The sequence below is a fragment of the Leopardus geoffroyi genome, chromosome C2 (genome assembly GCF_018350155.1).
Source record: "Leopardus geoffroyi isolate Oge1 chromosome C2, O.geoffroyi_Oge1_pat1.0, whole genome shotgun sequence".
In the NCBI taxonomy this organism is placed as follows: Eukaryota; Metazoa; Chordata; class Mammalia; order Carnivora; family Felidae; genus Leopardus; species Leopardus geoffroyi.
The window spans coordinates 121,412,501-121,435,187 of record NC_059333.1 but is presented as its reverse complement, the minus strand read 5'-3'; the positions used below and the strand labels follow the sequence as shown (position 1 = coordinate 121,435,187).

The 22,687-nt window shown below is 34.5% G+C and overlaps 1 protein-coding gene across 3 annotated transcripts in view; it reads right to left on the bottom strand.

Annotated features, from left to right (window-relative positions):
- Positions 1-161: 161 nt before the first annotated feature.
- The window catches only part of ATR (ATR serine/threonine kinase), a 100,901-nt gene continuing 78,375 nt past the window's right edge, over positions 162-22,687 (bottom strand). For all 3 annotated transcript variants that reach the window (XM_045503416.1, XM_045503417.1, XM_045503420.1), the window contains 11 exons: positions 22,552-22,649; positions 21,881-22,113; positions 20,809-20,943; positions 19,062-19,262; positions 16,380-16,523; positions 13,444-13,594; positions 10,291-10,447; positions 9,902-10,055; positions 8,567-8,718; positions 1,436-1,541; positions 162-540 (listed from right to left, as the gene is read on the bottom strand). In XM_045503416.1, the coding sequence (XP_045359372.1) occupies positions 367-540; positions 1,436-1,541; positions 8,567-8,718; positions 9,902-10,055; positions 10,291-10,447; positions 13,444-13,594; positions 16,380-16,523; positions 19,062-19,262; positions 20,809-20,943; positions 21,881-22,113; positions 22,552-22,649 (1,705 nt within the window). In that variant the 3' untranslated portion in view covers positions 162-366. The remainder of the gene's footprint in view (positions 541-1,435; positions 1,542-8,566; positions 8,719-9,901; positions 10,056-10,290; positions 10,448-13,443; positions 13,595-16,379; positions 16,524-19,061; positions 19,263-20,808; positions 20,944-21,880; positions 22,114-22,551; positions 22,650-22,687) is intronic.

The window sequence follows — 22,687 nt, the reverse complement described above, 5'->3', positions numbered from 1 at the left end:
TCAGAGTTGTAAAATGCAATGAGACTGGCTTGTTTAAATACATCTTTTTAGAGCATAAAAACCTAAGATGTTACATTTCTCCAGTTATAATGAACATATATTAAGAAAGCAGTTTTCTCTCTCTGCTCCTACCCCACTCACACTCCTTCAAAAACATTAAAATTTTTTTTAAAACAAAGTTTATTTCTTAATAACAACATATATTATTTTAAATATTATTAACAATAAGGGAGTTAATACCAGTTGCTCTGAGAACATAAAGAAACTTATTTATGTTGTACTTTGGAACTGAATAGATATAATCACAGATTAATACCAAACGCATTAATTTTAGATAATTAACATATTCTTTGAAGTAATTTCATTTCACATATACGGAGTCCAACCAAGGTACATCTGGCATAGTAAGTTTTCATCAGTAGCTTCTTGTATAAGGTAATGCACATGTCCTTCAATAGATAACGGCAGCCCTGTCACTCTATTTCGGGTCTTGATTACACCTTGCAGTCGCTGCTCGATGTCAAGAACATGGGTCTTGGCCTATAAGAAGAAATTAAAAATCGTAAGAGCTAAGACCCCAATAACATGTGGATGTTGATCACCTGAAATTACTACTTTTCTGTCATTTAACAAATGTTTATATCCTTTTATGGATCATTACCCTTTTTGTAAAATCAAAGACAAAAGAAATGAAACAAATACTACATGAGATACTGATTTTGAAGCTTGCAATGTTAGTTATGATTTTATTTCTTTTTAAAGTAATCTCTACACCCAAGGTGGGCCTTGAATTCACAACCCTGAGATCAAGAGTTGCATACTCTACCAGCTGAGCCAGCCAGGTACCACAAAGGCTTGCAACATTAATCTAATATCAACTGATATGGACATGTTTCTGGACTATGTAAAATACCAGGGAATTTCTTCTACATTACAGTTCTAGAAAAATAATAATTTAAAATCGACTCTGAAAATGTTAGGACTTAAATATGTGAATGAATAATAATAGCAACAATACTCTAAAAGCCTAATATTTAGATTACGTTACTATGAGTAAATGGGACTTCTAAGCTACTTGGAATGGTACACATTTCTCTCAATAACAAAAAATATCAAAATGCAAAAGTCAGAATGACGTTATTACAATAATAATCCTTAATCTATTCTCACTTATTAAAAATTATTATCTGCAAACTCTGAGACTTCAACTAATATTAGTACAGAGTGAATTACTACACATTAAAGCTTTGTAAGTTCAGGTAATCTGTGTTCCAAGTTTTTTTCCCACTATATCTCATTATTGTGAGCTATCTATAGTTAAACAAGAACTAGAGCTCAGAGTATTCAATGGTCAGTCACTGATAGCATTTAGAATCAATTCTCATTTATAGAGACACACAATGTCAGCTCATATCAAGCTACACCTTCTACTAACCTTTTCATTGACAACTTCCCCGGTTTCATTCAGTGGTGCTTTGGAATGCCCTTTCACTGGTTTACTCCATTCCACCAGAGGATCATGTAGAAAAGTTTTTAAGACACTAAAATGTAAACAAATGTGGTAACATGATGTTATTTTTGTAAAAGAAGTCTCTCTAAAGTCAGCACCTAGGTGAAAAGTAAGTGAAGGATGAGAAGCTAATGGTAATACTCTTACAACACACATTACTACTGCATCAGTAACATCTGTGAACTTACTGTTTTGGGGTGAGGGACTGAAAGGAAAGAGAGAGGGAAGAGGGAAGGCAGAGAAGGATCTGAGTTATTCTTGGAGAGTAGAGTAAGGTGAGTTCTGTGTGCCATTTCTAAATGCATACAGTGAACTTCAAATACAACTACCTATGGAAAAACCCACTCAGTTTTCTTATAGTCAGTATGTCCAAAACAAAATTCATTACCCTTTCTCAAACTATTTAACGTGTATTCCCCAAATCAGTAAAGAACATCATTCACTCATTTGCTCTGAACAAAAATCTAGGAATCATCCTAGAATCATCAGTCCTCCTAACACTCAATTCTACCTCCTAAACCCCTTTAGAACCCTTCTACTTACCTTCATTTCTACTGTCACTACCTCATCCAATGCACCATCATTTTTCTCTGAGTTACTCTAATAGTCCTCTAACTGGTTTTCTGGTCTCTAGCCCAAACTGCAACTGTAATTTTTCTACAGTGCAAAATCTGATTTCATTTTCTCTTTTTAAAATTTCTTCTTAAAAGTTTAAACGTGTAAACCAGCCCCATGTGGACTTTTCATAATCTAGCCCTGCTCATCTAGGCACCATGATCATAGCACCATCTACTCAAAGTCTACCCTCTAGAAAACAAAATTATATTTCTTAGGCAGTCCATGCCTTCACTTGCTTTGATATTTCTATCACTCAGAATACTCTTCCCGTTTGACGGTCAATTCCATTTATCTTTAAGGTTTCAGCTACTTCCTCCAGAAATTATTTCCTGACTTCCTCCAATTGGGATAGGAGCTCTTAGTATTTCACAAGATACTATACTTCCTCTTTCAGAGAATTTGCCTTCTCCTATGTCTAACTAACCAGTATGTTATACCAAAATGTATGGTAAACAGCTTGAAAGAAAGAAGGTGGATACATGAACTTTAAAAGTCCTTTTTAAAAACTACATACTACAGCTAACATGTTTAATGGTGAAACTTCTATACCCCCAAGATTAGGAACAAGATAAAGATGTAGACCTCTCACCTTGTCTATCTGACATTCATTTTGCTAGAGCAATTAGGCAAGAAAAAAAAGGCATGAGATTGGAAAGGAAAAAGTAAAACAATTTTTATCTGCAGACAATGTGCTGTTACAGAGAGAAAAATCTTAAGGTACCTACAAAATAACTATTAGAATAAATGAGTTCAGCAAAATTTGCAAGATAGGGATAAATATACAAAAATTTAACACGAAAAATGAATACAAAAATGAAATAAAGAAGAAATTCCATTTAGCATAGTATTTAAAAAACACGTAGAAGCACATTTAAAAAAAATACAAGACTTGAAAACTAAAAATTATAAAACACTATTGAAAGAAATTACAGAAGAATTAAATAAATGAAAAGACATCCAATGTTCATGGTTCAGAAGACTCAACATTTTTGAAATGACAATACTCCACAAACTAACAGATTCAATGCCATACTTATTAACATCCAGGTTGGCTTTTTGCAGAAGTTGACAAGATGACCTTAAAATTACGGAAATGCAATGAATAGCCAAACAATCTTGAAAAAGAAAAAGTTGGAGCACTCACAATTCCAAATTTCAAAATTTACTACAAAGCTACAGTGATCAAGATAATGTGTTATAGGCATATGGTTACACATAGAGATCAAGAGAACAAAATTGAAGAGTCCAGAAATAAAGTCTTACATATATGCTCAACTGATTTTTCATAGAAGTGCCGAGACAATTAAATGAAGAATAATATTTTCAAAAAATAGTGTGAGGAAAACTGGATCTGCACACTCAAAAGAATAAATATGGACCCCTACCTCACACTAGAAACACAAAATAACTGAAAATGACCATAGATCTAAATATAAGAGCTAAAACTACAAAGCACTTAAAAGAAAACAGAGGCATAACTGTTCATGATTTGGATTATGCAATAGTTTCTTAAATGACACCAAAAGCACAAACAATAAAAATAGATAAATTGGACTTCATCAAAACTAAAAACTTAAATGCTAAAAAGGACATCATCAAGAAAGCAAAAAAGACAATCCACATATGGGAGAAAATATATGCAAATTATGTATCTCTTAAGGATCTACTACCCACAATATGTAAAAGAAGTCTTACAACGCAACAATAAAAAGACAAATAATTCAATTTAAAAAACAAATGGAAAGGATTTGAATAGTTATTTGTCCAAAGATGACATACAACTGACCAATAAGTGCATGAAGAGATGCTCAACATAACTGATCATTAGGGAAATGCAAGCTAAAACCATAACGAGATACCATTAGGTATACCACCCACTAGGATGGGTAAAGTAAAAAAGACAGGTAAACAAGAAGTGTTGGTAAGAATGTGGAGAAATTGGAACCCTCATACCTTGCCTTTGGGATTCTAAAGTATTACCTCAAAATGTTAAGCTTAGAGTTAACATGTGACCCAGTAAATTCTACACCATACCCAAGAAAACTGAAAACGTATATCCACATAAAACTTGTACACAAATGTTCACAGCCACACTTTTCACAATAGTCAAAGGGTGTAAAAAATCCATTGTCCATTAGTTGATAAATGGATAAACAAAATGTGATATACAATAGAATATTTGGCAATAAGAAAGAATGAATTACTAATACAGGCTACAACATGGATAAACCCTGAAAACACCATGTTAAGTGAAAGAAGACCTAAAATGCCACATGTTGTAGGATTCCATTTATATATGAAATGTTCAGAATAGTCAAATCCATTGAGACAGAAAGTAGATTAGTGGTTGCTAGACAATGGCAGGGGAGTAGGGATGGAGAGTACCTGCTAATTTCTTTTGGGGGTGATAAAAATGTTTTATAATTAGATACCAGTGATGGTTGCACAATCTTGGGAATATGCTAAAAACCACTACAGTACACTTTGAAACAGTTAATTTTATGGTATGTAAATTACATCTTTTAAAAAACTGAGATATAATGGACATACAACATTAGTTTCAGGTGTACATAACTTGCTATTTGTATATATTGCAGAATGATCATCACATGAAATCTAGCTAATATCCATAAACATACATAGTTACAAATGTTTTTTCTTGTGATGAGAACATTTGTCTGCTTATTTAAATTATTTATTCACTTAACTAATCTCTATACCCAACATGGGGCTTGAGCTCACAAGCCTGGGATCAAGAGTCTCATGTTCTTCCACCTGAACCATCAGGCACCCCCTTCGGACACGGACTTTTAATATTTACTCTCTTAGCAACTTTCAAATACACAATACGGTATTATTAACTATAGTTACCATGTTGCACAAAATATTTCCATGACTTAATTTATTTCATAACGAAAAGTTTATACCTTTTGACCACCTTCATCCATTGTCTACCCTCCACCCCCACCCTCTGGCCACCACCAGTCTGTTTTTTATGAGCTCAGTTTTTGTTTTTCTTTTTTTACTTAAGTTTTAATTTTAATTTCCATTAACAGTGTTACGTTAGTTTCAGATGTACAATAAAGTAATTCAACAGTTCCATACATTACCCTGTGCGCATCATGACAAGTGTAATCCTTAGTTCCCATCACCTATTTAACCATCCCTCCACTCCACCTTGGTAATAACCATCAGATTGTTCACTATAATAAGAGTTTGTATCTTGCTCTATTTTTTCACCTTTGCTTGCTTGTTTTATTTCTTAAATTCCACATATGAGTGAAATCATATGGTATTTGTCTTTCTTTGATTGACTTATTTCACTTAGTATACTTTTTAGCTCCATCCATGTCATTGCAAATGGCAAAATTACATCCTTTTTTATAACTGAATGATATCCTATTATGTGTGTGTGTGTGTGTGTGTGTGTGTGTGTGTGTGTATACACATACATACCAAGTCTTTTTTTTCCTTAAATTTATTTGTTTAAATTCAAGTTAGTTAACACACAGTGTAGTATTGGTTTCAGGAGTAGAATTCAGTGATTCATCACTTACATACAACATCCAGTACTCATCCCAACAAGTACCCTCCTTAATGCCCACCACCCGTTTAGCCCATCCCCCTACCACCCACCTCCCCTCCAGCAACCCTCAGTTTGTTCTCTGTATTTAAGAGTCTCTTATGTTTTTATCTTATATTTCCTTCCCTTCCCCTATGTTTATCTGTTACATTGCTTAAATTCCACATGAGGGATATCATACGATATCTGTCTTTCTCTGGCTGATTATTTAGCTTAGCATAATACACTCTAGGTCCATCCATGTTGTTGCAAATGGCAAGATTTCATTCTTTTTGATCACTGAGCAATATTCCACTGTGTATGTAGGGGTGTGTGTGTGTGTGTGTGTGTGTGTGTATGTATACACATACATCTTCTTTATCCATTCAGCAGTTGATGGACATTAGGGCTCTTTCCATACTTTGACTATTATTGATAGTGCTGCTATAAACATTGGGGTGCATGTGCCCCTTATAATCAGCATTTTTGTATCCTTTGGATAAATACCTAGTGGTGCAATTGCTGGGTCATAGAGTAGTTCTATTTTTAATTTTTTGAGGAACCTCCATGCTGTTTTCCAGAGTGGCTGTACCAGTTTGCCTTCTCACCAACAGTATAAGAGGGTTCCCCTTTCTCTGCATCCTCGCCAACATCTGTTGTTTCCTGAGTTGTTAATTTTAGCCATTCTGAAGATGTGAGGTGGTATCTCAATGTGGTTTTGATATCTATTTCCCTGATGATGAGCAATGTTGGGCATTTTTTCATGTGTCTGTTGGTCATCTGGAGGTCTTCTTTGGTAAAGTGTTTATTCATGTCTTATGCCCATTTCTTCACTGGATAGTTTTTTTGGGTGTTCAGTTTGATAACAAAATCTATAAAGATAAAATCTTTATGTATTTTGGAAACTAACCTTTTATCTGATATGTCATTTGCAAATATCTTCTCCTATTCCATCGGTTGTCTTTTAGTTTTGTTGATTGTTTCCTTCACTGTGCAGAAGCTTTTTATCTTGACGAGGACCCAATAGGTGATTTTTGCTTTTATTTCCCTTGCCTCTGGAGACATGTGCTGTGGCCAAGGTCAAAGAGGTTGCTGCCTGTTTTCTCCTCTAGGATTTTGATGGTTTCCTGTCTCACATTTAGGTCTTTCATCCATTTTGAACTTATTCTTATGTATGGTGTAAGAAAGTGGTCCGGTGTCATTCTTCTAAATGTCACTGTCCAATTCTCCCAGCACCATTTGTTAAAGAGACTGTCTTTTTTCCACTGGATACTCTTTCCTGCTTTGTCGAAGATTCACTGGCCATACATTTGTGAGTCTATTTCTGGGTTCTCTATTCTATTTCATTGATCTAGGTCTCCATTTTTATGCCAACACCATACTGTCTTGATGTAATACAGGCTAAAGTCTAGAACTGTGATGCCTCCAGCTTTGGTTTTCTTTTTCAACATTACTTTGGCTATTCAGGGTCTTTTGTGGTTCCATACAAATTTTAGGATTGTTTGTTCTAGCTATGTGAAGAATCCTGGTGGTATTTTGATAGGGATGGCATTGAATGTGTAGATTGCTTTGGGTAATATAGACATTTTAACAATATTTATTCTTCCAATCCATGAGGATGGAATGTTTTTCCATTTCCTTGTATCTTTTTCAATTTCTTTCATAAGCTTTCTGTAGTTTTCAGCACACAGATCTTTTACCTCTTTAATTAGGTTTATTCCTAGGTATTTTGTGGTTTTTGGTGCAATTGTAAATGGGATCGATTCCTTGATTTCTCTTTCTGCTGCTTCATTGGTATATAGAAATGCAACTGATTTCTGTATGTTGATTTTATATCCTGCAACTTTGTTGAATTCATTAATCAGTTCTAGCAGTTTTTTTGGTGAAGTCTTTTGGGTTTTCTATGTAGAATATCATGTCACCTGTGAAGAGTGAAAGTCTGGCTTGTCAATTTGTATGACTTTTATTTCTTTTTGTTGTCTGATTGCTGAGGCTAGGACTTCTAGTACTATGTTGAAAACTGTACCATATCTTCTTTACCCATTCATCAATCAGTGGACACTTGGGCTGCTTCCATTATCTTGGCTATTAGAAATAATGCTGCTATAAACATCAAGGTGTATGTATCTCTTTGGATTAGTGTTCTTCCATTCTTTTGTAAGTGCCCAGTAGTGCAGCTCGTGGATCATAAGGTAGTTCTATTTTTTCTTTTTAAGACTCCACATATAAGTGATCTCACACACTTCTCTGTCTTATTTTCACTTGGCATACATGCCTTCAAAGTCTATCTATGTTGTCACAAATGGCAAGATTTCCTTCTTTTTATGGCTGAATAATATTCCACTGTGTATGTATATGTTTGTGTGTATGTGTGTGTGTGTATATACATATACATACATCAGGCTTTTTTTACCCATTCATCCATCAATGGACACTCAGGTTGCTTCCATGTCTCGGCTATTATAAATAATGCTGCAATGAACTGTAAGTTATACCTTAAAAAAGCTATTATTTAAAAAAATTCACTTCGGGGCGCCTGGGTGGCTCAGTCAGTGGAGCATCCAACTTCAGCTCAGGTCATATCTTGCGGTTTGTGAGTTTGAGCCCCACGTCAGGCTCTGTGCTGACAGCTCAGAGCATGGAGCCTGCTTCGGATTCTGTGTCTTTCCCTCTCACTTCCCCTCCCATGCTCATGCTCTGTCTCTCAACGATAAATAAACATTAAAAAAAATTTTTTTTTTAAATACAATACAACAAAATAAAAAAAATCACTTCAACCAATGCAAAGTGGCTTCTATTATTTAAAAAACATATTTAGGAACCAATAATTACACTCAAGATTACTGTTAAATTGTTTACATAACATAAATAATTACCTCATTAAAGGCTCTCTTTGATCTCGCATCAGCCTCAATGTAACTTCACAAGCTCTTCGAAAAAGACCTTCTGTTCCCATAGGACCCATTCCATTAACCATATTATGAGTCAGCCGAAATGGAACAATTTCTGGAACTTCAAAGGTTTCCCCCTTAAAACAAGGCATTTTATTAAAAAGTAGTATTAGAATTTTAAAATTTTTGTGCAAAAAAAAATTAGAACTTCAAGTCTAGACTCTTTAAGCAAAGTGCAGAGATACCTTCAAAATATTTATATTTTTATAATATGTAAATATAAAAATATTTGTAACCACATTAAAGGCCTATATCATGAAGGAGCCTACATCTCTACCTTTGATCTAACGGATGGATGGATTCACCTATCACTGAATTATTAGTGAATATTACTATAGAGAAATTTTTATGCATTCAATATTTAATCTCATATTAATTTCCTTAATGTCCTTCTTGAGTAATATAAAATAAAAACAAATATTCTCATTATTTTTCTTTTTTTTTTTTTTAAGAGTTTCACTTTAAAGCAGGGAGGGAAAAGAAATAACCAAATGTTAGATGCTTATACTGATGAGAGTATACAACATACAGTATAATGAAGTCCAGTTCATTTATTTTCTACCATTCTCAACCTGCCTTTCATAGGGCCTTTTCATCCCCAAATTTATTGACTCAGTTTCTTATATGATTTAACAAATACCAGTGGTTTATCTTTTGATTTAATCTTATTTGTATCTGTAACCTGTCTTAGTTCCTGTGACAGCAGATGGCAATCAATACTGGGGATATGAAAATAGGGGGTTAATCTACCAGTATGCCTTCCAGGACACTGGAAAATTAGAGGGGGCCTGAGGGACCTCAGTCCAACTAGCTTAATTTATTCTTAAGCCCCTCTGGACCTAAAGAATTTTCTGGGATGTCTGCCAGAGATCTGTGTATTTTGTTTAAATTCCTGGATGATTCTGATATGCTGCCAAGTTTGGAAACCATCACATTAAAGTACTGTCTCTTTAGAACTGAGTCTCAGTAAAATGAACTGATCTGCCCATATTCACATAACTAAGAACTGAGTCAGAACTTGAATCTTTGGATTTCAAGTTCAGTGCTAGTTTTCCTATATCACTCTTTTGAGTTCTCTTCATCCTAAGTTGCTTTACTGAGGACTCTGGGATCCACTGATCAAAACCAGTCAAAAAAACTCTCAGTGTGACTCAACTGTGATGATAACTGCTACCAACGGGTATATCTAGGAAGAACAGTTGTTAAAAAAGGCAATTGGGAGAAAACATACAATTAACTAGAATGAGTCACATCACTTACCTTATTGAAGAGACAGTTGAAATCCACATGTACACATTCACCAGTCAAAGAATCAAAGAGGATGTTTTCACCATGACGGTCTCCAAGCCCCAGGATATAACCAACCATTGACATAACTGCAGTGGAACGACAGTATGCTGACCTGCTACTGTACCTAAAGAAAACACAATGCCTATCACATATCCTTATGCCACTGATTTAATTTAGATTTAATTTTAAATTTAGAATTAAAAAAAAATTTTTTTAAGTAATCTCTAGCCCCAGTGTGGGTCTCAAACTCACAACCTCGAGAACAATCACACACTCTACTGACTGAGCCAGACAGGCACCCCTAAGATACTTTTTAAAACATCTAACCATAATAATGTATTATTTTCTGTTTAATTTACCATGATGTAGGATCAGGGAATGTCCTCAGAAACCACTCATGAAAAACAGGAGGATGCCTGGGTAGGAGAAATTCTTGGAATACTTTGAGTTTTTCAGACAAAGCTGCGGCTTTTGGTAGCATACACTGGCGAAGTTCTTTTCCTGTCATATAAACTCCTACAAGGTAGGGTGGTTTTCATTAATCACACAAGCCAAATAAGGGGCAATTTTTTTATTGGACAGAAAACATCCATTTTTATTCAAATTGTTAATTAAAAGAATGGAAAAATTTTCATAAACTTACCTTCTGATATTATAATAAAATAATAAAACGCATTATGTATGTTCCCTTGTAATTATCCAAACTGAAGCTTCTTGTTTATGAAAATGAATGTCAACTAAAACTAATGTGGAATCAACTGATTCCAGAAGATATTACTCAGAATAAATCCAACGTGAGGAGTACCCCTGGAATTGTAAAATGCTGTAGTCCTCACTAAAATTGTACTAATCTCTCTGTTAATCAGCATGTAGTATAGGTCCACACTGAATCATTATTAAAAAACCTACAATGGTGCTTTGAAATAATTTACTGTGTGAAGGCTAGCCTATAAGATTCATAGTATAGCTGATTCTTGAGCTAATCTTGTACAATGCAAATCATCTGGAGAAAAACAAGAAATTTTCCTTCTGATATACTGGTGAGCTTATATTAGATGGGTGATATGACTACAGTCTATAAAGTGCCTTTCAGGCCCACCTTGGTTTAGATACTTTTTTTTTTTTTTTTTTTTTAAGAGAGAAAGTACGAATGGGGGATAGGGGCAGAGGGAAAAGGGGAGAGAGGCAGTGAGAAGGAAAGGTGGGGAGAGAGGAAGAGAGAGAGAGAGAAAGAGAAAATATCTCAATCAGGCTCCATGCTCAGCATAGAGCCTGATATGGGGCTCAATCCCACAACCCTGGGATCATGATTGGAGCTGCAATCAAGAGTAAGATACTCAACTGACTGAGCCACTCAGGCACCTCGGTTTGGTGCTTTTTACACCCAAGGCAGAGCCAAAGTTTTAAGGATAAGTTTGAGATTTGATGTTTTCAGTCTCAAATGTTACATAATTCCCATGTGTTCACAGTATTTAAAAAAGTTTTTTTTAATATTAAAAAAAAATCCAATAACAATAACTAAAACTTATACAATATTTCATCCTTCCAATAAAATAGTCAATAGTAAATTCCTTGGAATAAGAGTCCAGTGTGTGAGTTTCAGCTCTGCAACTTATCAGCTTTGTGAACGTGGGGAAGTTACTTAACCTCTGTACTGTACATAAAATAGGGATAATCACTTACCAATAAAAAACAAGGCATATAACATACTTAGCACAATGATACAGTAATTTATAAATGTTACTTATTGTTATGGGTTAAATTGTACCCTAAAAAAATGTGTTTAAGTCCTAACCCCTGGTACCTGTGAATGTGACCTTAATTGAAAGTAGGGTTGCTGCCCATATAATAAAGTTAAGATGAGGTCATTATGGTGGGCCCTTAATACACTATGACTGTGTATAAAATACTGTATAAGAAAACAGACATACAGACTTAGGGACAACACTGTATGATGACGGAGAATAGAGCTAGTAAAGTGATGAGTCTATAAGCTAAGTAACATCAAATATTGCTGAAGACAGCAGAAGCTGACAGAAATGCATGGAAGTTTCTCTGCTAGAGCTTGCAGAGAGATGGCCCTACTGACACCAAGATTTTGGATTCACAATTCTCAAATTGTGTAAGAATACATTTCTGTTGTTTGTAGCACTTTGTTACAGTGGCCCTAGGGAAGATAATAACTTATTTTCTACCTTATTCTGATAACTTCACCTATCATCCCATATATTCTTCATCTAGCTATTCTTAATGTCTGTATCTTTTATAACAATAGTACAATTACCTAAGGAACTCAATATTGTTACAATATTATTAACTAACCTTTAGACCTTATCAAATTTCACCAAATGTCCCACTACTATCCTTTGTCTGGGCCAGGATCCAATCAGGATCCCTTATTACACTCAGCTGTCATTATCTCCTTAATGTCCTCAAATGTGAGTAATTTTTGTCTTTGTCTTTGATTACCTTGAAATTTTTTAAGAGTTCTAACCAGTCATATTTTTGTTTCTCCACTGTAAAGTTACTACTTTTCTTCCTTTTTAATTAAGAAGTAGCTTATGGGGAGATACTTTGAGACCCTACAAATAACCTTTTGCCCATTAATTTCAACATCCATTGATAATCGCTGCCTGCAATAATTATTATTGTGGTACTTGCTAATTGGTCATTTTCTATTTCCATAATTTCCTCTACATTCATTAACTACAAGGAAGATCTATTATGTATTGTAAGGAAGAACTGTTCCTACTTCCCTACTTATTTATTGAAGCATTTATTTACATCAGTGTGGACTCATGTCAATTTTATTCCATGAGTTATAATCTATACTATCATTATTTATTTTCTTGCTCAAATTATCTGAGGCTTGGCCAGTTGGAGTCTCTAATTCCAATTTAATACTTTTGGCTTTATTCAAACCTTCTTTCTCCTTTTCTTTCTCTGACAGTGGAAGAAAACTAGCTCTCATTATCCATAATATATTTATTCATTTGCTAAAGTTGAGTATACAGGGGCGCTTGGGTGGCTCAGTCGGTTAGGCATCCATGATCTCACAGCTCATGGGTTCGAGCTCCGCGTCGGGCTCTGTGCTGACAGCTCAGAGCCTGGAGCCTACTTCTGATTCTGTATCTCCCTCAGTCTCTGTCCCTCCCCTGCTCATGCTCTCTCTTTCTCTCTCAAAAATAAATAAACATTAAAAATAAATAAATAAAAAATAAAGTTGAGTATACATGTAAAGTAGTTCCAGAATTGCTAACCAAAACCTCTGTGAAAAACAAATTTTCATGTACATTTTTGTAAGCTACATCAAATTTTTCGGGATAAAGGTAGAGAAGGAAGGTGTAAAGACAAACACCTTAGTACTTCTGTATATAGACTATCATTTGACCTAGAAATTCTACTATGGCTTATTAAAAAAACGGTACAATGAGATATGTTAATAACAATTATACATGTTAGTAGATTTTATACTCATTATATATTTGTACATTAAGAATTCATTTTAGTACCCTTTTCCTTATATAGTTTGGTCAGAATAGGTCTCAAGCCAGCAGTGTTGTTAACCCATTCAATAATCCCACATTCATCATTCAGGGGAATAACTGCGTATGTTCGGATATGAAGTTCTCTTCTGCGAGATTCTGCATCTTTTCTCAAGCACTATTAAAAAAAAAAAAAACATAAACTTAAAAATTCAGAATTCTACATGTCATGTCAAACATATCTAAAAATTATTCATTTCATAGCAAAAGAATGTCAATGAAAGTTTACTCTGTGGTATAGATGAATAATTCTTCAGAATGGTAGGAAAGGATACTACTAGGATAGTATCCATCCTCTTTTTTCCAAATCATTAAAAATGCCTTGGGCAAGTCCCTCTTTTTTAATTATTCACTGAGAATTATTCACTATTCATGGGCAACCCATTCACTTTTTTAATTATTAACATGAGAATACTGTGTTGAAAGTATTAAAGTTGTATATTCAATGACAAAATGTTCTTTCACTGTTTATTGCTTTATAGATATTACTGAAATATTAAGTCCTTAGGTACAAAGACTGCTATTTAATTTTGATTATCTCAAAAATTTATAAACAAAAAAGTATGAGTTTTATGATGTCCTTAAAATTTTTATTTTATATATCGTATAAAAATTTTATTTTTATTCTTGCAGCTTGATATTACAGCTTCATTTGAAAAACTATCTCCTAGCAGAAGAAAGCTTTTTACATCTCATTTGATTAATTCTGAATTAATTTAGGAAAGGATAAACAGTATTTTGTTTAGTTCTGGAACTGTAGGACATAAACAGACTAAGCATACAAGTATAATTGCAATTTGTCCAATTCAAAAGCACAACCACTAGCCAAAAACATATTTTAAATGCCAGGAATAAGTAGGCTACATAAATGTCAGCCAAACAGTATAATATTAGAATTTACATGTAAAGATCAGTTTGTGGTCTCCTAGACAAACACAGACTGTAGTTTTTGAAAATCAGGCTACTGTATCTGACCATGGCAATGAGGAGAATAGTAACGAAATAAATTAATCAGTAACAAAACTGAAAAAGATACATTTATAAACTAAAGCCAGGCCATCTAATACTCCTAACCAGAAAAACACTCAAGGGAGCTTCGGATGAACATACTAATTGGTTTAACAGTCAGTGAATTAAGTTACCAATTTACCAAACATTTAAAAAAAGTTTTTTAGGGGCGCCTGGGTGGCTCAGTCGATTGAGCGACCGACTTCGGCTCAGGTCATGATCTCACGGTTCCCGATTTCAAGCCCCACATCGGGCTCTGTGCTGACAGCTCGGAGCCTGGACCCTGCTTTGGACTCTGTGTCTCCCTCCTTCTCTGCCCCTTCCCTGCTCATGCTCTCTCTCAAAAATAAATAAAAATATTAAAACAAAACAAAACAAAACTTTATACCACATTAAAATCCATTTCAAAGGCAATATGAAATGAAGGACTTTTTAAAAAATTTATTTAAAATGTTTGGGAAGGGCGATTGGGTGGCTCACTCGATTAAGCATCTGACTTCAACTCAGTCGCTGTTTGTGAGTTCAAGCCCTGTGTTGGGCTCTGTGCTGACAGGTTGGAGCCTGGAGCCTACTTCAGATTCTGTCTCTCCCTCTCTCTCTGCCCCTCCTGTACTCGTGCTCTCTCTCTCTCTCAAAAAACATAATACGGGCGCCTGGGTGGCGCAGTCGGTTAAGCGTCCGACTTCAGCCAGGTCACGATCTCGCGGTCCGTGAGTTCGAGCCCCGCGTCGGGCTCTGGGCCGACGGCTCAGAGCCTGGAGCCTGTTTCCGATTCTGTGTATCCCTCTCTCTCTGCCCCTCCCCCGTTCATGCTCTGTCTCTCTCTGTCCCCAAAAAAATAAACGTTGAAAAAAAAAAAATTAAAAAAAAAAAGAAAAAACATAATAAACATTAAAAAAAAAGCATTCAATAGAAAATATTTTCCCTCATTAACACGTCTTACACATTTTTCTCAATATAATAAAGGTAATCTAATTTTTTAAAAAGTTACATGAACCCAGCAATTCCACTTCTGTATACACACTGAAAAGACTGAATGCAGGAATTCAACGAGTTATTTATATACCTATGTTCATGGCAGCATTATTCACAATAGCAAAAGGTAGAAACATTCTGTGTCCCTTGATAGATGAATGAATAAACAAAATGCAATATACACATACAATGGTATATTATTCAGCCTTATAAGGGAAAAAAATTCTGACACATTGTAACATGGATGAAACCTGAAGACAATACCAAGTGAAAAAGTCGGTAAAAAAGGCGCAAAACTGTATGATTCCACTTCTACAAGGTACCTAGAGTAGTCAAGTTCATAGAGGTAGAAAGTAGAATGGTGGTTACCAGAGGCTGGGGAGGAAGAGGAATGAGGAGTTATTGTTTACTGGATAGAGAGTTTTGGTATGAAAAGATGGCAAAAGTTCTGGAGAGGGATGGTGGGGATGGTTGCACAACAATGTGTATGTACTTAATGTCAATAACTGAACAGTTAAAAATGGTTAAAATGGTAAATTTTATCCCAATTAAAAAAAATTAAGTGAAAACAAAAAAGGTAGTACATTTCATTCTCTTTTTAAGAATGATCTATTTGAGGGGCGCCTGGGTGGCACAGTCGGTTAAGCGTCCGACTTCAGCCAGGTCACGATCTCGCGGTCCGTGAGTTCGAGCCCCGCGTCGGGCTCTGGGCTGATGGCTCAGAGCCTGGAGCCTGTTTCCGATTCTGTGTCTCCCTCTCTCTCTGCCCCTCCCCCGTTCATGCTCTGTCTCTCTCTGTCCCCAAAATAAATAAACGTTGAAAAAAAAAAAAAAGAATGATCTATTTGCAAACTGAAAAGTTCCTATCACAATGATAGTAATTACTGTAATTCTAAAATTAAAGCAAACTATCTCCAAACCTTATTAATCAAGGAATTAAATTCCATCAGTCTACAATCCTTTCTCAGGTCATCTTTAGGCTTACACATCATGATGTAGAACTTTCCATCTGATCCTTTTAAAGAGATCTTCTTTGGTTTCTGAAGGGATGCAAGAATTTCCACCTAAAAGATGATGAATTACATAGAAGTTAAGGTCAAGATTCTTTAAATTTGTTATTTTTTATTTTTTTTGAGAGAGAGTGTGTGTGAGTAGGGGAGAGGGGCAGAGGGAGAGGGGGAACAATAGAAAAAGAGAAAGAGAGAGAGAAAGAGGGAGGGAGGGAGAGAGCGCGCACGCGCACCTGATGTAGGGCTCAATCTCAGGACCATGAGATCATGACCTGAGCTGAAATCAAGAGTCTGCCGCTTAACCAACTGGACCACCCTGGCACCCCCATTTAAACTTTTATATTTAAAAATTGTGCTACCTAACAAAAAGAATATAATAACCTATATTGTGTAGTAAGCTTATTATTTTAATGATTTCTTTTTTTTTTTAATGTTTATTTATTTTTGAGAGAGACAGAGCATGAGCAGGGGAGGGGCAGAAAGGGAGGGAGACACAGAATCCGAAGCAGGCTCCAGGTTCCGAGATGTCAGTACAGAACCTGACATGGGTCTCAAACCCACGAAATGCGAGATCATGACCTGAGATGAAGTCAGACGCTTAACAAACTGAGCCACCCAGGTGCCCCTTTAAAGATGTCTTTGATCGTAATCACCTATCATCTATGAAAAGAATGGGTTGCCCATTAATAGAGACCCATTTTCACCCATTAGGAGTGGATATAAAGTAAAAGGATTACGTTATCAGCAATATAAGTGCTTATACATCTAAACTTAGGTATTCTCTTCAGAACAGTCACAATGTTTAAATGACTTTTGAAACATTTTTCAGAGCCTGTCTTCAGAGCTGTAGGTACTGTTTTTAAATCTTATTTTTAATGTTTATTTATTTTTGAGAGAGGGAAAAGACAGAGCACAAGCAGGGGAGGGGGAGAGAGAGAGAGAGAGAGAGAGAGAGAGAGAGAGACACAGAATCCGAAGCAGGGTCCAGGCTCCAAACTGTCAGCACAGAGCACGATGCAGGACTCAAACTTACGAGCAGTGAGATCATGACCTGAGCCGAAGTCGGACGCTAAACCAACTGAGCCACCCAGGTGCCCCTAAATGTCTTTAGGGTAAGAAATGATTATCAATTTAATGTAACTTGATTTTTGAAAAAAGAAACTCTTTCCAAAATCAAGTCTACCTAATAAGGTGAGTCAATAAGCTGAGTATTATTAAGTTAAAAACAAAACCTGATTATAAGTAAGAATGATTTCATTATATGGTTTAGTATCTGGCTATGAAGCAATTAAATGTTTTGATCTATAGACTTGCTGGAACAAACACAGTTATGAAAAGTATTTACTTAGGGGGCGCCTGGATGGCTCAGTCAGTTGAGCATCTGAAATCGGCTCAGATCATGATCTCATGGTTCATGAGTGCAAGCATGCGAGCCCTATGTTGGCCTCTCTACTGTCAGTACAAAGCCCCCTTCGGATCCTATATTCCCACCCTCTCTCTGCCACTCACCCACTCTCTCCCTGAAAATTAAATAAACATTAAAAAAAATTCACTTAGAAATGCTCTAGTACCATTTCTTTAAAATAGTCATATATTTAGGTGCCTAGGTGGCTCAGTCAGTTGAGCACCCAGCTTTGGCTCAAGTCATGATCTCGTGGTTTGTGGGTTCGAGCCCTGCATCAGGCTTTGCGCTGACAGCTCAGAGCCTGGAGCCTGCTTTGGATTCTGTGTCTCCTCTCTCTGCTCCTCCCCCACCACTCACACACATGCACTCTCTCTTGCTCTCTCTCTCAAAAATAAATGAACATTAAAATAAAATAAAAAATAAAATAGTTACATTTATAGTTACATATTATACTTCAAAAAAAAATCAAGTTCTTCTTAGCTGAATTTTGTGTCCTTCCAAAGTATAAACAAAAACTATATTTTGTTCTCATTTTTTCTCCATTTTTAGGACAAAAGAAAGTATGGAAAAGTCAAATTGTGGAAAATAAAAATTATACTCAAACTAAAACAATATGAACATCTAAAAAATCAAAATACTCAGTTAATCATTTTTTTCAGGACACTGTCCTAGGGGTTATACATGATTAAAAGGAAAATAAGTCTAAATATTGTGTGTGTATATCTTACAATGCACAAGGGAAGATAAAATGTATATGATTGAAAAGCTGACGAAACAAAGGTAGCACATGATTAGAAAAAGACATGTAATGTTAGCAATATGTACTAGAAAAATTGAGAAGGGAAAATGTGTTCAAGGGAGGACATAAAAAGCTAAAAATTCTGAAGGAACCATCTCCCCTAGTATGCTATTTAAGATGCATGGCTCTTGTTCATCATAATACACATTAAAAAAGTACCAGTCTTCTCCATATGGATATTTTTGTGGGTCATAGATCTTGGGAACATTTTTAACATTTAATTTTGTCCCACTGGTATAAAGTTTTACTTTTCTGTACTTCTAATCATTTTTTTCTTTGTAAATACAATTTACTTACTCTCTGAGAAAGACACCTTTAAACTTACTTTGCCGTTTCTAACTTCACTAAATTTTAAAATTGTAGTTAGTTATGTAACATGGAAGTTTACCGTATCATCAAAGCTGGCAATATAGGCCCAATGCCCAGGAAATGGCTCGTGGTTGGCATGAGCACCCGGAATTGATGGAAGAGTAGGTATCATGACTGACTGTAAAGGAATGAGGATTTCACTAAATGTTGGTTCTTCTACCAGCTTTTTAAGCATTTTAAAATGAGTGCTCATGCTTAATGTAGAACTACTTCCATCCACCTGGGGGAAAAAAAAACAGTACGTTTTAATTACTCTGTGTTTACCTTGAATTGTAGAATGCTTAATTTCAACCAAAACAAAAATTTCATTTCTACAGTATTTTAATTACAATGGTTAAGCAGTCAGTGGTTTTCTAAGAATTTTTTATACATCTCATTTTACCTACTCTGTATTCTTTCACTGCATCAGTAATAGTACCTATACCACAGGGCTGTTTAATGACTAAAGGAGATAATAAAGGAGATAATAGAGGCATATAGTCTATTATCCCCTATTACAAAATCCAAAAAGTTGTGTAAATCAAACCTTTTATTCAGTACTAAATCTCATTTGGCAGCAAAATGATACCTGAACTTCTCACTTAGAGCAAAGATTAGTATGTTTTACTGCAGAAACAGTTATGTAACCGATTATGGGACATTTTAACAGAATAACTACAGTAGGGATACTCAATATTAAGTACATACACTGCATTACCTTTAAAAATCTGAAAAATTCTGAATTCCTAAATGTAGCTGGCTACAAAAATTTCAGATAAAGAACTGAAAACTTATACGTGTATAGCATTTAGAAAAGTGCCAGTGCATAGTAAATGTTTACCATTATCATAACACTGTCTTTGATAATGCCAAGTACATCAAAGGTCAAATAGGACTAATGCAGATAGCAAAAACATATTTTTCTTTCAAGGCATTTATTGATGAAGGGAAGGTGAGACATAGAATAGTCTGTATTTTCTTATCTATAAAGAGCTAATAGACTGAATATGTATGTAAAGTGAAATCTAGCTATTTACTTATAAAGAGTCTCTTTCTCCCTCCTTATAACTATCCTCATTCCCTACTTTTACCTTTTCTAGGTATTCTTTAGGGTACTTTTCTAATTCCTTGGGTAAAAGAGTGGGTTACCCCTTAAGCATGTTCATTACAGAAATATACTGAAAAAAGTAGTTATTAAACTAGATGATAATCATCTCCTTTCTTCCCTATGATTCTATCAACTCCTCAAGGCAGCAGAACATGTCTTATTTATCTTTGTTTCAGCATTGTGCCTGTTCCCTCATAGGCAATGAAATAAATGTGTACTGAAAGAATGAAATGAAATGAAAATCAAAACTCCAATCTTCTTTCCTCTCATATCTGTAGGTTAACATGTAAGTTTTGAAACTTTAAAGATATGACACAAAATAATAACAGAGATAACTATGAGTATTTTACATATTTATATTTTTAGAGCCTATTTCATATCCTTCTACTTAAATTATTTCTAATAGATATGGATAATTTACTCTCTGAATAATCTACATTAAAAAGAGCTTTTAGAAATTTTTGAGTATATTTGTTTGAGAGAGGGACAGGTTAGAAAATTTAAAAACAGCTTTATTGAGGTTAAGTACACAATTTGATGAATTTTGATGTATGTGTACACTCATTTGTTAGAATTTTCACTTAACTAATCAAATGAAAGACAACCAGCTAAAGTCATATAGAAGTTTTGTATAAATTATCCAGTACTGATCTATAAGTAGTAAGATTTATGATCATACCGGTTTATTGCACAATTCTAGAAGCTTATCTGTTAGGCGAGTTGCATCTCCAACAAACTTTTCTAAGGATTTTTTCATATGAATAGCTTTATTTAGGATTTCCTTGCATCTGTTCACACGCATGGGATAAGAAGACTGTCATAAAAAAAATTAAATGTAGTTTTATAAAAGATTTTAAAAAAATAACAAAATTTTGACACAAATCAACTTAAAAAGTATTCATGATGATGATGAGAATTTATACTATTCAAATTTCCTGGTAATCAATTCGGCAATGCTTTCAACAGCCATAAAAATGCTGTTATCTTATGAATTCCATTCTTAGAATTTATCCTGGTAGAATAATCAGAAATGAGAATACAGATGTGTTTAGATGTATTACAAGAGTAAAACTATGGAAAACCAACAGTTAAATAAATTACAGAAAATAAATTACTATAGAATTTTATATAATTATTAAAACTGTGTCTTCAAAGAATATTGAATTCATAAGAACATGCTTATGGTAACAATTGTAGGTGAAAAATATCAAATTCTCTATCTCTATAATCCAAATTTAGCATTAAAATATGCATAGAAAATATACATACAAAAATACGGAAGAATATTAATGGTAGAATTAGTGAATTTTAGTTTTCCTTTTTAGATCTCTGTGTATTTTCCAAATTCTCCAAAGTATTTGTAATTAAATATATTTACCACCTTATAAATGCTTATTAATAATGCAATAAAGCTTTTCTATTATTAAAAGTTTAGGTACTTTAGATAAAACACTTCGAAAAAAGTAGGCTACCATTTTTATACCATGCACTAAAAGTTTATTAGACTTCATAGAGAAACAGGATGCTGAATTCTTTGACCTTAACGTACCTGTCCTTTCATTTGATATGGTACATATTCCTGAACTTTAAAATGACATATAATGCTTTAATTTCTCTTTTTTCAAGTATTTAAAATTAATGTTTTACTACTAATCTAAGAAAGAAACAATGGAACTTACATCTTCATATTAACATTAAATAATCAATGCCATATAAAATGGAAAATGACACTGTAGTGACTATTATATTACCTTTGACACAGCTGTCATCATCCACATTGCTTGTTGAGGATAGGCCAGAAACACTTTGGCTATAATTTCCATCAAGACAACAAAAACTTCATCGTGAGAATGACAAATTCGGGAGATCAACTGTGAAAAAGCAGTCAAAAACTGATATGGTGCTAAGTGATTTGTGTGCTCTGTAATAACCTTGTTTATTTTAGCTAAATCATTTCTCATTTGTACACGATCAGAACGGCCAGCTGGAAAAAAACAAATCAAAGTTAAAAAAACAGTGAAGAAAAAACAGTTAAAATATTCAGGGTCACTGAAAAACTCAAGGGCAATTAATTTTCACTAGAAACAAAGAATAAGCCACAGTTCATTGTAATTTTTAGGATAACTTATTTGGTTTAAACTAGTTCCTCTCAATATGTGTTGGGTTCTTGAATGAATGAGAAGATTCTCATTTGCAGGCTGTGAACTGCAACAACTAAGTCCATGCGTTTAGTCCATGGACTAACAACTAAGTCCACGCATTTCCTCTTTTCTTAACTTTAGTTTCTTACTCACACTTACATGCAATCTTAATTATCAAATTTATTTCTAGCTTTTTGTAAGTTAGATTGCCAAGCCAAATGTGACTTTATGCTAAAGTTAAAATTCTTATCCCTTGAAATTTTTACATAAAAAAATTATACCTTTTTCCCATTCATATGCCTTAGCACCAAAATCAAGCCATAGTGATAACATTCGTGGCATTGACTGATATATGAATTGGTTCCCATATTGTAGAGATCTGCAATTTTACAGAAAAAGAATGTTATTAACACAGTG